Below are 14,847 nucleotides of genomic sequence, written 5' to 3'. Positions count from 1 at the left end.
GTGTGTAACTTTAATGGATTTTAAGTAAAGCTATTTATTTTTTTTACAAAAAACATTATCCAATGTTATTTTAAATTTAATTAGCCTACTTTGTTTTTTATTCAGTTTCTTACCTGAATGTTAGACCTACCTGAAAAAATAAAGCAGTCTATTTCATCTGTATCTTTTATTCTATTGCATTTATTTGTGCTATTGTTTGTAATATGTTTAGTTGACATGTTTTGAATCGGAATCGAAAAGAACTGGAATCGAAAGTAGGAATCGGAATCAGAATCGTTCAAATCAAAACGATGCCCAACCCTATGTACGACTAGCATTTACTAGGGAATATCAAGCGGCAACCTCCCGCGGTCTCTCTTGAAGCCAATACGGAAGTAATTTAAACTGCAATTCCTCCACTGGCCATTAAGGACAAGCTCAATAGGATTTAAGAAATTAGTTTCATATTTGAAAGAATCATTTTTTCCAACATTTCTTATTTGCACATTCAATATATTTAAAACAATCTCCTAACTTTATTCAATGCTGTTGTGCAATGACACACACACACATTTTTAAACATAAAATATAAACATTTAGTTGTGGTCCTCCTAAATTTTAGCTGGTACTCCAAACGTTTTTTTAAGTTGGGAGCACCAGTGCTACCAGGTAAAAAAAAATAAAAAAATAATTACGTTTTAAACTTTTTTTAAAAGTTCATTTCGAGGCCTGTCCAAAGCAAACACACAGAAAGCAAGCTGTCAGATGGCACGTCGAATTAATAAGTTCTCTTTCAATCCTATTGTGCTTGAATTGTCAAATACACACAAGGCTTGTTTTAAAAAACATACAAAGTTCATACCTTGACAAATAATGTTAAAACACTGTAGTTACATAATGAGTTATGCCTATAATTTAACAAAGATTGTGATTAAAAGTCTGCCTTAAGTAATGTCCACACAACATGAGAAAACAACATTGCACAGCTGCTACAAAAGCAAAAGAAAAAAAATGCATTCTTTTTGGAAATATTCAAATAACAACCTGTGCTTGACAAAACTTTTTTTTTGTAAAATTCAGCCCAGAGTTATGCACTGGTTGATTTGATAAGGTCAAAAGCACAATGGTCTTTTTCAATATCCACAATCTTTTTAGAGGCACATTTTTTCAAAATCAAATTATGACCAATGTCACACATTCACCTTCAGATCTTTAAATGGATGGAAAATAAACATTGAAAATCTGACCTTGAACGATGGCTGTCTTTGAAATACTCTTTCAGTTGACAAAGTCTTTCAGTAGTACTGCAAACACAACGTTAACTCAAAGGTCCGTTTTAAGCCTCTAATTCTTGGTATCTTTAGCTGGTAGGAAACACTGTATATTTTAAGAACACAAACTCAACAGCTAAGTCTTTGATGCATGGTTTTGATGCACTACTAACAGGTTGGCAGGAGATCATTCTGAGAGTTTATTAGGGGTGCACCAGGTCAGACGGTGGTAGAATGCAGGTGAGGACTTGTAGCAACAGTATTAGACATGCTAACGAGGACAGAAACAGTACAAGACACTAGGCTGCCTAAACACTTATTATTCAGTAACTATGTCTCCCAATTACTTTGAATTACACTTGGTGTGGTTTATTAGCATTGTCAATCATTAAGGTCTTTTTTGCAAGCATGTTATATTATACAGACATAAACAGAGGATTTTTGGAGCCAGAAAACTGTTTACACTGATGTGTTTTAATGCCATTGTCCATAGCTATTTTCATGGCAAAAATTTATTTTATTTTATTATCTATCTATCTATCTATCTATCTATCTATCTATCTATCTATCTATCTATCTATCTATCTATCTATCTATCTATCTATCTATCTATCTATCTATCTATCTATCTATCTATCTATCTATCTATCTATCTCTATATCTATATATATATATATATATATATATATATATATATCAAGATCCAAGATCCAACCTGTGTGACAAACCACGGATTTTAATTCATTTGACTATAGACTGATGGCGAGCATGTTCCTGATACCATGCCTAAATATTAGGCTCACCCGGAGCTAAAGTTTGGATGGTGGCCTGTTCCAGCATGTAACATTTGCCAACTCTATTGTTCCTTGCTACAATGAAGTGGTTGAATACCAGAGCACATATCTGGAGCAGAACAAAAGGCCAACGTCTGTGAATGTGGGATATATTTATCAGTTCCATCATCAGGCAAATATTAAAACCCAATAATTAATAAGCGGAATGGAGAGGTTAATCTTTGTAATTACCAACCAAGGTATTATCCCACGAGGCAGATGGGGATGCAAGAATAGCTTTGATTTGGTTGATTCGTTACTTTTGGTAGCATTTCTCTAAATACGTGACACTCACAGATCATAAATAATTGAGGAATGGATTATGATGGTGGTGATTAAAACATGTTCAGGGTTCACACTTCTGCTGTGTCTTATCACTTTCCTATTCACAGCTCAAATGCAGTTGGTCTACATCACTAATGGACATATACTGTGACTAATTAAGAGATAAGTGTTGGTCTGAGGGTGTCTAGTGTGTATGCAGTCTGTCTTTATTCACTAGCCATCAGAACACAATGAGTCAACATCTTACTTTAGCTCACACTCATGTCCATTCCACTGTTTCAATAATCAGTGCCAACCATCCTAACTGCATAAAGACATAAGTAGAGGCGGTTATGTTTATTGTTAATGGTCAAAGAAGTAGCAGTTTCACTAGCAATGTAACGATTCCCTGAATAAAAAAATATATCTACATTAAAATATATATATATATATATATATATATATATATATATATATATATATATATATATATATATATATATATATATATATATATATATATATATATATATATATATATATATATATATATATATATATATATATATATATATATATAATGCTTGTTGAAAAAACAAAACAGAGTTCCTCTAATCTTTCCATCAATAGATATACGCTACGCATGTATTTTGCATGACAGTAGCTGTCAAATAAATTAGGATGCATCACAGTTCCTTACATTTTTATGTGTAGCAGTTCATTATGGCAAGTGAAGGAGATGAATACGTTACAACAGCAAGTGTCAAAAAAAACTTGGACAAAATAGTCATTCTTTGTAAACTTTGTTCGATGTGAGAGCAGTATGCTCTAGTAATATGACCAGTTATTTATGCCGTAGTGCGCGAGCACAGGTGAGACCAAAACAGCACACATTGCCTGTGTTTAAACAGACAGTGAGTGCTAATTCGGACAGGCAAATATAAATCAAAAGCGCTGGGCAGGCCTCAACAATAAGGATTGGCGATTGCATACACCAAAGAGAGAGGGAGGGAGAGACAGACAGCACACAAATACTAAATTAATTTAGCTCGTATTAAGTTGTCATCTTCCACTTAGACAACTTTACAAACTTTTTTTTTTTTTTGTTTAAATCAAACTTGCCTCCCGAAAGGTTTAATATAAGCCTCAGTTAAGTCCTAGCTCTAGTACTTCATAAATAAAAAAAATAAAAATCATGTATATAAAAAAAAATCTGTTCTCCAAAGGTTGCTGGCTCTCAATTATAGACCAGTCAGTGATTCAACCAACTGGTCAGCATCTATATTTGCTGGTCTTCCGCCATTCTTAAACCTCTCGTCAGCAGCATTTTTTATTCATTTTTTTGTGGTTTGTTTTTATAATCTTACATAACACTTGTATTGAATAACTACTGTAATGTCAACACACAGATTTCACAAAACAGTAAAGTGCCCCAAAGACAAAAGTCTTAAATCAATGTAAAAAGTCAAGAAAGACAACACATATGTGCAGTAACCTATCAGTATATTGGATTATTACATTAGTCTTAAAGTGACAGCTGCCTAACATTATGTTGCTGTCTCTTTTTTTATGTTAATCATACAACAAAAGAAAATCACTCACTACTAGGAGTGTAAGTAAACACCGATACATGTATAGCAAAATATTGTTTGGGTGATACTGTATCGATTCTCTCTATATTGATTTTTTAAAAATTACAAATTCATACAGATTCATGGTAGTGGTTTAATTTTGTTATGTATTTAGATATATAGATATATATATAGATATATATATATATTTAGATTGCGGTCTTCTTATCTCTGAACTTAAACAGTGACAGGAAATACAAGTATAATGGTGATAATTAAACGATTTAGAAAGAAAGTCTGTGTGAACTTGAATGATTATCTACACATCACTGATCCTAGATCAGGCATTAATGAACACTGTTAGTCACTGTTAGTGGGGGTCAAGTGGTAAAGCCTGTGGTGACATCTTGACTGATAAACTGAATCCATTCTCTACTAATTCTCTGGGCGGGCAAAGCAGAGGAAGGGGAGGAAACCTTTCCTGGTATGACGGCATAACAGAAGAATTCAAGATCAGCTCATCTGGGCTGTCATTTTCTCAAAGGTAGAGAAAGACAGCCAGAACTCTTTACACCGATCAAAATTTCTAGCCTCTTGGGGACAATATACAGGCTAAGGGAACTCATTATTTTTAAGAGTTTTTTCAACATTAATATATTTCATGCCATGGGACCTTTAACGTTAATGTAGTTCGCTGTTAGTAATAGGGACTGAAAGAATAGTTCCAGCTCCCGCTCCAGTGTACAAAGCTGGAGTCTGGCGTAATTTCGGCTTTTGTTACAGACAAGGTACAAAAGAGATTGACAAAAATGTTGCGGTGTGTAAAATGTGCTATGCCAATGTCAAATAATCAATGAATGCAACAAATCAGAGAGCGCACATAATGAGGCACTATTCTGATGTACGGTTAACAGAGCAGTAGCAAACCTTTAACTCACTCTGAAGCAAGTTCGCACATCAAAGTTACCAAATTTACTCAGTCAGTACTTTATTTAAAGGAAGTATATGTAAGATTGTGGCCAAAACTGGTACTGCAGGTGTAACCCCTCTCGTCCCCCCCCCTGACTCAAGGTTGTCAGATAGGCTGCAGGATCCAACAGGAACATTTGTAGCTGCAGCTGTGGTAACTAGAGCAGAGCTGGCAACCCAGATTTGTTTAAGCTTAGTTTGTGCCAATCCTGGGTTTTAGGTACCATTAAAGTGGTTGGCTTTTAGCTGTGTTCATCGCCATAGTAACTTACACTCCACAGCTAACCTGCTCCAGGGCAGGGTATGTTCTGGATAAGAGATCTCAAACTGAAATTGGACCAATCAGCTGTGAGTAAAGTGACACACCTCTGATGCAATAAAGTCACTCCCCCTGTTTCTTTTAAAGGTCACCAGAATAGCAAATGGTTTTAAAGACTAAGGCGTCTGGCTTTTAGCTATGCTTATTTATAAAATATAATAATTTTGGATGATTTAGATATAATTTATGTAATTATTATACCCATAATCAATTACACATTTATCATTTTAGTTAATCAATCATTAATATGCACTTTGTTAAAATTAATATAAATAGCCTACATAAAGTCATATAAATAAACTTTAAAATCAATAAATAAAACTATTTAAAAAAGAAGCTTACTGAGCTTAAATGTTAAATTTTCTCTATATAAACTAAACTAACTTCATAACTTACATGCATTGACGTATACTATTTTTTTCTTTAACTTGTCCTCTTTCATAGACAGCTTTTCTTCTTGCTGTGTATTTTTTTTTTATTCTTAATATTTTTCAATCATGTAATATTCTACTGAAGAAAGAAATTAATCTCACTGCTTCCCTCGCGAGAAGTTAATCTCAGTTCAACAGCCTGTGATTGGTTGTTCACTGCTGATGTCACAGCTAAACTCTTGAACTCAGGATCAAAGCCTGAGTTGACAGATAAAGCTGATGATCAGCATCATGGGACCAACAAAGCCTGAAAACAATGGTTTGGTTTTGTCAACTCAAAACCGATCCCGTAACCCTGAGTTTGTTAAACTACCATCATGGTACAGGCCCCAGTTGAGGACTGCAACAACAACTTTTAAAATGACAATATCCTGGCCGGACTACTGTTGTCAGGGATATAAGTATTTGAAATTAACATGGTTTCTTAATGTCTAGTGACATATCAGAACCATTTTATGATTAATTGAAATACATTTCTTACATACAGTTCCTTTAATTTGCAATGATATGCGGCCTCTCTGTGTCGTAGAGAACAAAAGCTTGCTGAAAATTTTAGAGCCTCGCTATAGAATCCTGTCAACACATACAGACATCGCGGTCTTCTTTGTATACAGTGAAGATTGTGTGTAGTGTTTTTACATTTGATTACTTTATTAAATTTCTGTACCTGAAAACTTCTGGTAGACCTACCTGAAACCTACCAAACTGGTAGGCCTACCTGAAACCTACCAAACTAACCACCTACCTTTCATCAACCTACCCATCCATCCATCCATCCACCTACCTAACCAATCCATAACGATTCATAAATTGATTTTAATTGACTTTCAATGACTGTCATTTAATTTTACTGCACTGACACTATTGTATGAAAACAACTGAACTGGATGATGACATCACTGTTTTCATTTTAAATGCCACAATACTGTCCATCATGCAGATATGATACTTGCATTTGAATGTCAGAGATTTGTTGCTATAAATCTTCTAATATTACTTAATGAGCACTAAATCAGACCTAATGACACTGCATCAATTGCCAAAAAAAGCAAAAGCTTTGACAATGGACCATTCATTCCAGGTACAGTGGATGGTAATTATACATGCACTCCATGCTGGCAATGGCAAGGTGAATGCTTTAAAAGGTGAATGCTGTTAAAAGAGAGGGAGAGGAGCCTATGCCAGAATCTATAGTTTCAATTACAAGCAAGACGTAGTAGCAGAGCCAACAGGAAAAGGCTTCACTGAAAGGCAATTATTTGTCAAGAACACAAACAGGGGGTAAACAACCAGGCCTGAATGTCAAAAGACAAGAGATGGAAACAGTGAGAGATGAAGAAGGGCAGGAGTACATGATAGAAAGAGAAACTCCAGGACGTTTTCCATCCATCAAACTAGTCAAGGTAGTGTGAAAAAAAGCTTATTTGAGTATAAAAAAGGGAAAATGGCAGACGAAGAGTTAACTATTATTTTATAAGTATGAAGAAAATGAACATAATCTAATCCAAAGAACATACTAAAGAACCTTTTTTCCATTATAGTGAACATTTTGTACAAGTGATGGGTTCCCCATGGATGTTAAAGGTTCTTCATGGAAACATTAATGCCAATAAAGAACATTTATTATTAAGAGTATAGTTTAAATGCACATGGATGAGCATCATATTTATTTGGTATACTTAAAATGTTGGGTCATCTGTTCGGAAGTAATTTTCATGATTTCAAAATTCAATAGTTTCCAATTTATTGGGAGTTTTATCATGATTGTCCAAGGTCTATGGGTTTCAGCACTCTAAATGCACAAAGAGACTAAAACTGATTGGAGAAAAACCACAAGTCCCAACCAGCCACTCCAGATAGCAAATACAATTCAAATTGAATCATCCTGAAATCTCCAAGCACTCCAAAATAATTAAATTCTCAGCAGAAAGAAGGGAGCAGCATTATAATTAAACTCCCTTGTTCTTGTTTCTCTTCCATCGTTCGTAGGCCCTGTAAACTAACGCAAAGCTAACCGACAGGAGGATTAGATTGGGGAATTAATTTAGACAGAAAAAAAATGCAATTTTTATCCACCTTGCCTGAATCCTGCATATAGAGTTTCCACTTGTGTGTAGCCATGTCATGCAGCGAAAGAACTGGAGGATTTGTTAAACACTCAATTCGAATACGTGTAATGCTTTTCAGTCTGTCTTAGCAACACATTGGGACTTAAAAACAGACAAACAACCCTCTAAGAGGCATGGCTTAAAACTCAGAAATCAAGCTAATGTAGAGAGCTCCAAACAGCATGTATTAGAAAAAATATTTGGGGAAAATACTCCGACTTGTCACTTTCGATGAGCACCTGATGCTTTTATTTACAAAGCTAATCTATCAAACACTAATTAAATAGTCAATCAACAATTTGATTAGCATAAAAGTTGAATTGGGTATAAAATGTTAAGAAATGTTAAAAAGTAGAAACATTTATTTTAAAAAAACACCTTAATCCTTTTAAACCTATTACAGATTAATTGTTATAGCATCACTGAGAAGACAAACTTTAATATTAAAAGCAAGGATAATGATTTTAAGAGTAGTTTTTATATTAAGGGGGTCATAAACTGAGAAATCAAACTATCCTTAAGCCTTTGACATATAAGAGGCCGTCATACTTTAAGAACATCCTGTAAATTTCAGAACTAAATACTTCCTTGTCCAAAATCAGCTTTTATCATAACAGCCCAACAAACAATTCATTGTGAAATCTGCAGAAGAAAATCAACGCCTAATTCATCATTGCAACAATGGCCCCACCCACTGGCCTGTGAGATGACGATACGAGAAGAGCAGGGTCACTCAAAACAAACAACATCACCATTCAAAGGATCATCCTAATGCTAGGAATGTGGTTATTAATTTGCAACAATGTGAATGTCACAGTTGAGCATTATTTATTTGTATTTAGTACGTTTAACCGTGGATTATTTGGCAAATCAGTCAATTTCGAAGCAGGCTTTCCAAACAGATTTTTACAATATGGACTCGACAGTAATTCATTCTAATGCCTGATCTGTGACCAATGATTTCTGATATGTAATGACTTGTGTACAGTCAGATGTTCTTTAAGCACAGGGTAAGTGCACCCCAGGAAACATTATAAAACAATAAACCAAAGTGGTTCATGACCCCTTTAATGTCTGTTTTTATTTCACAACAGCATTTCCTCCAGTATTCTAGTGTAAAAATCTCCAGACTATTTGTAGAAAAGTTAAATGGTGAATTACACATTGGGAGATGATGTAAAATCACATCTTGCCATCCTTTTACCACAGCAATATGAGTTCATAAGTATACACGAGGAGACTCAACACCTCCCTCACACCTCAGGACAAGAGAACAAGAGAGACAAACTAAAATTAGGGCAATCATCTCCAATAAATACAGTCTTTAGCCTGTCAATGTCATCATAAGTGGCCTGCAGTTTTTGCAGATATTTTTATCTGGGCAAACCCACCAGTACAATAAAATCACACAGTCGGTACAGGCACACAACAACAAATTAACACAGACACACATGCACATGGGGTCTCTGTGGTGGTTCTGCACCTTAGCTTATTATTTTGCTGTTTTACAAAGACGAACACATTTGATGCAGGATCAGAGTAACAGATTGGAGCAGTCTGAGAAGGTGACCTATGGCCTTTAGGTCAAAAAAGTCTTTGCCAGGGTTAGTTATGAAGCAAAAGCAAGCTCAAAAGAATTCAAATGCATTTGGTTTACATGTTTTCAGGTTTGTATGTTAATCTGTGTGGCTGCAATTATTTTTTGACTTACGGGTTTTGCAGCTGTGATGATGTACTGAAGGACCATCTCCCTTTTTGTGCCCAAGTCCTTCTCTCTGAGTGGTGCTTTCTTCTCTTCATTAAGATTCATATCCTCCTGAAAATACAAACCACATACAAGAGAAGGAAAAAATTATGTTACAAGAAAAAACACCTTAAGCCCTTCAGTATTTTGAACTGCTTAAAGAGAATCTGCATTATTATAAGCATTTTAAAATTTTGATCAAAAAAAAAAAAGAGACTAACGAATCATATACTGATTTCTAAATATTTCTGCTCAAAAGAAAACTAGTACTGCTGATTGTTAAAGAGTTATACAGTGTCAAACTGCCAAACTGCTAAAATCACGTGACATTGGCAACCTGAATAATGAATCAACCCGCTGATTCATGACCGTTTGAATCTTTATTTGAGGTTTGAAAACAAAGGCGGAATAGAAGACAATGCTGAATAAAGTCGTAGTTTTTGCTATTTTTGGATCAAAATGTATTTTCGATGCTTCAAGAGATTCTAATTAACTAACTGATGTCACATATGGACTACTTTGATTATGTTTTTATTCCCTTTCTGGACATGGACAGTAAAGTGGGCATACACTTAAGATACGCTGTCGGACTAAATATAAAATATCTTAAACTGTGTTCTGAAGATGAACGACGGTCTTACGGGTGTGGAACGACATTAGGGTGAGTCATTAATGACATACATTTCATTTTTGGGTACTAATCCTTTAAAACTTAGCAGAGAAGAGCGAAGAGTACTAACATCATTCAATGCTCACATGAATTAAACCATGCCTAAAGCCTTTTCTATACTCGCAATCATGTCCTTCTATACGAGTCATCGTGGAGTTGTTTTAAAAAAAAACAATGTTCGAATGTCACAAGTAATCATATCACGGTTTACTGAGTTACACCTTTTTTTTGTAGTGTGGTTTTTGCACTAAAATAAATATGGTCATCTGTGTACATTCCTGTACTACTTCTCACTGCTGTTTCCTGGTGGTTTAATAAACAGGACATTTGCATTTAAATTTGGGTTATGCAGTGTTTTTAAATTATATTTTAAACTGGGGTGCCTTGAAATTGTATGCACTTTTGAAAGGTGCCCTGACTGAAAAAAGTTTGAGAAAGGCTGGTTTATAGAACAATTACTCAGAGTCGCCCTCTGTTGTTTCAAAGAACAGTACAACTGCGAGCGCATCAAGTATTAATGCCTCTTCCGTTTGAAGAGGAGCGCGTGGAGTCAGCAGAGGCTCGTGCTGCGGAGCCAGGCGAAAGTATAAACAAGGATTAACAACTGTTCTTTTTGGAACTGCAAATAAATTAAACCACAGGATGTCAACCTCTACTTGTGAATCCATCAGGCAGATATGTCTTCCAAGCATCTTATGACATTAAGAAAAAGAAAAGGAGATGGAAATGACAAAAAGAAATACTGATGATAATACAAGTCCTTTTTAGACCAAATTTTCATCAACATATTTAGATAAATGTCAAAAAAATGCTTGGCATTTACAGAAAATGATTTCTTTTTTATTTGTATTTGGAAAATAAACATATTTCAACCAGTCATGGAAATGTTGATAATGTTATGCCTGATCAGTGTATTTGTAATGACAATTTGTACATATAGATGTAAAAAACGCACTACTATATGCAAATGGATTAATTTGTTCCAAAAGTGTTAAAAACTTTTCCCACCAAAACGATTGGGATACATTTCTGAGCATCAGCTAAGTATGCAAAGTTTTTACATATATTTAGTGAAAGTAAGCTATTATTTAAATAGTTTAAACAAACATGAAGTCATGAATTATGTATTAGAAAATCTAATGCGCCAATTTCTGAAAAGATTAGAAATTAACAGTGATACAGAAATGAGCATGTTCATCAATCTGAACCTGTTGTACTGCTAAGACAGACATTGGCAGATATACTTGGCAATTTTACTTCCCAGATTACTGAAGCAACACGTCCTGTGCCAAAGCAAACTAGCGCACTGCACTTCCCAAACTCACTATCTCTGACAGAGTTGGTGAAAGAGAAAGGAACTAGCGTGTATCCGTGGACAGTTTACAACTACCATCAACAGATAGAAAGGGCATGGGAACCTCAAGGCAAAAAGACAGAACCATAAAAATCGATAAGAGAGAGAATGAAAGAAAGAGATGGAGAGGGAAAAAAAAAACAGCTGCATACGATGTTGAGCGCAAAGTTGCCAGTGACCTCAAATCTTTTTTCTTTTTTTTTCCCCAGTGTCTCTGCTTTTCTTCCCTTTCCTGAAAGGATAGATAAGCAGCAAAGCCGTTTAAGATTTCACTCATGGGTTCACAGGCGTGATGCAGTCCTCGTGTGTCTGAGCGAGAGAAAGAGAGAGGAGGATGCTGGGATAGGTGGGATAGGGCGCAGAGCGGAAAGGCATCCATTACCACCGTTGGCCCTGTCACCTCTGCTGGCAGACTCATGTATCCAAACCCGTACTTGCTGTGACTAATGACTGCGTCTCTGCCCACGTTATCCACACTTTTCCTTCTCTACCCAGCAGTGGCTGCTCCTGTCACTCAATCCTGCGCTTGGAGACGTTGCTCAACCGCTAACACCACCTCCACTCTTAGAAAGGGCACAGACAGGGACCTCCATACGATAACTTTCAGGCAACAAGGAACTGTGCAATGTTTTAAAATGATACTTGAGAGAAATTGGATGAAATGGATGTGTTTGAGCTAAACGTATGACAAAAGTGCAGTCAGTTAACTTTCGACAGCTACATAAGTGTAGATATCTAAAAGTCTAAACAAAAGGTTTTTTAAAAAAGTAAAGGTATTTTCCTTTATATCAGAAAAAAAACCAGAGATGAAAGGTCAAGAGTTTAAAAAGTGAAAAAGAAATCTTATCTAGGTCCAAAACTTTTTTTACATTTAAATTGAAAAAAATATACAATTTATTACAATTTCAAATCTCTAGGCTCTAAAAGGCATTTCACAAGGCTACAAAATAATGTTTTATTGAAAGGGCTAATTAGATCTGATAATGTGTGATTTTTGTAATGGCCAAGTCCAAATCAAAACTATATTTTAGGTTAAGCATTAGTTGAATGTTCAAAACATCTCTATTCTTTCAGTATTTTTGTGTATCTTTTATTTATCACAATAAACTAAGGTGCTTGCAAACATTTGTCGGTGACTGTATGATGCGAGTTTGAGTATGTGCATTTGTAGGCATGAGGGCCTTGTCCTTCTATGAATATAAGCTGATTGAGGTCAGTGACCCATAACAATCTATTTCGTTATGAAAAGGTTGCGTTTCTTAAAACATAATTGCAAATACATCTCTAGTGATTATTGTGGTAGAAAGGTTGATAAAGGTCATTGCGTAGGAATGATTATTGGCTGGTTTTATACATGTCCAGAGTAAGCAGACATGTACGATAGCATGAACGCATTTCAACAAATCTTCTATCAGAAGTTGGCTCTCATTTACTGTGTACTCCATTCCAAATTTTATATTAAATTTACGAAATAGTTTAGGAACAACTGAAACCACACATACGTGAAAATCACATCAGTTTTACTCCAGCAGCCCGTCCAGCTGATCATGATCATGCAGTCAATACACAAATAAAAAAAGATTAAATGCACTATACTAAACAGCGGCATTAGAAGAGATGAAAATATAGAAAAGATATAAACTTGCTCTGCCCATACATCCATGACTCACTACAGAGTTGCTAGTTTTGGCAGTCTTTCAAGCTCTTAACCCTGTGTTCTTATAGAGCAACAAGTTTTCATGAAATGCGTATCTATAACACAAATTGTATTTATCGTGCGATTTATACGGCAAAATGACTTTTTACTTGCATATGATACGCATTGTCAACCTATAGGGTAGGATTAGTGGTGTGGGTTATGTGCATATAGCCATGAAGCGCATATTATATGCAGTATCATAGATTTTTACGTATCAAATGTATACATCTAATGTATAAAATAATTATTTAAGGTTAAAAAGAAAATTGACCTTAAAATATATTATGCACACCCTCTATCTACCTTTGTATTTATTGCACTGCATATTGTATGTTCAGGGATGACAGACTGATAGGCAGACATGCTATTTATGACTGGATGTAACACTTGGAATTTTGTCCTATCAGTGTGGCTCTCGAATAGCGAAGACCCGTGCTCTGACTGGACCTATAAACTTAAGATGAAATCGTATACATACAAATTTCATGTTAAATAGATTTAAATTAATTTATAATATATAAAAAAATACATAAATATTATATAAATATATTTATAATAATATTAGTAAAAACAATATTTACAAACTTTTAAATATTTAAATAGTTTTAAAAGTAAAATAAAACGAATAAGCAGATTTTGAAGGGTTTGTGTTGACTCAATGGACTGTTTTCATAGAACCATGAGATGGTTAATATTAATGATCATTGGCATCATAAATCCTGCAAAAGTTTTTATATGTGATTTTTTTTTTAAACTGTATGCACATTTATAATACTATACTTTGTATTGTATTATCGTTGCATCAAATGAGAAACTAGTTAACTGCATGTTTTGCTGTTTGAGTAAATGGGAACACAAAAAATATATTTGATGCAGTCTCTCATTCACCGCTCTTTGAGCTTTTCACTATGACAACTTCCGCTTCTGAGAAACACAGAAATGTGAAAAAGGTCTATTAGAATTTCCACCTAACACTTTCAGCTCTGTGATTGGTGGTCGAGCTATGAAATTACAGAGGACCAAGCAATAGCAAGTCAATAAGATAAAATATAAAGTCTAAATAAAAAAAGTCTGCTACTAACACATCAGCCAATCAGAAACTTATTGGCAAATGCTCTAAAAATGCCAGATATATTTGGCCTGTAGTTGACAGTACATTCCAGGGCCCAGTTTATAGACAGGCCTCTCTCTGCCTGGTAACAATGGACAAAGGTTTGCTACATTTTGACTGGATTTTGGTGGACTAACGCAAACAAACATCTTAGAGGGCAAGAAGACGACCTCTGGTACCAAGCCCAGGAAGGACAGGACTTGGTCCATTGGTCCACATGCAGTTTCTGCCCTTCATCCATCTAGAGACTAATCTCTAATGTCCTGGTCTGTGACTGCCACACAAATTCCTCAGAACCCCAGCAGTAGTGAGTGAAACAAAGACATCAATGATCCATCCAAATTCATTCATAACTATGTTTGTAAACCTTAAAACTGATGTAAACTACACACATCCATACGCACGACCACGTTCTGAGCCTCCAGCCTGTGAGGAAAGAAACATTTAAACATGAGGAGATCAGCATCCCAAAGATCTCTGTGTTCAAGGGTGTTGAAACGGATTCAAGTTTCCCCCATTGTATT

The 14,847-nt window shown here is 35.1% G+C and overlaps 1 protein-coding gene across 1 annotated transcript in view; it reads right to left on the bottom strand.

The window, feature by feature from the left end:
* Positions 1-14,847, bottom strand: part of diaph3 (diaphanous-related formin 3) — a 417,231-nt gene that overhangs the window by 350,707 nt on the left and 51,677 nt on the right. Inside the window, exon 4 of the mRNA XM_067431466.1 lies at positions 9,457-9,561. Within this exon, the coding sequence (XP_067287567.1) occupies positions 9,457-9,561 (105 nt within the window). The remainder of the gene's footprint in view (positions 1-9,456; positions 9,562-14,847) is intronic.

This window comes from Pseudorasbora parva, chromosome 22, assembly GCF_024679245.1.
Source record: "Pseudorasbora parva isolate DD20220531a chromosome 22, ASM2467924v1, whole genome shotgun sequence".
NCBI classification, from domain to species: Eukaryota; Metazoa; Chordata; class Actinopteri; order Cypriniformes; family Gobionidae; genus Pseudorasbora; species Pseudorasbora parva.
This window is presented reverse-complemented; position numbering and strand designations above follow the sequence as displayed.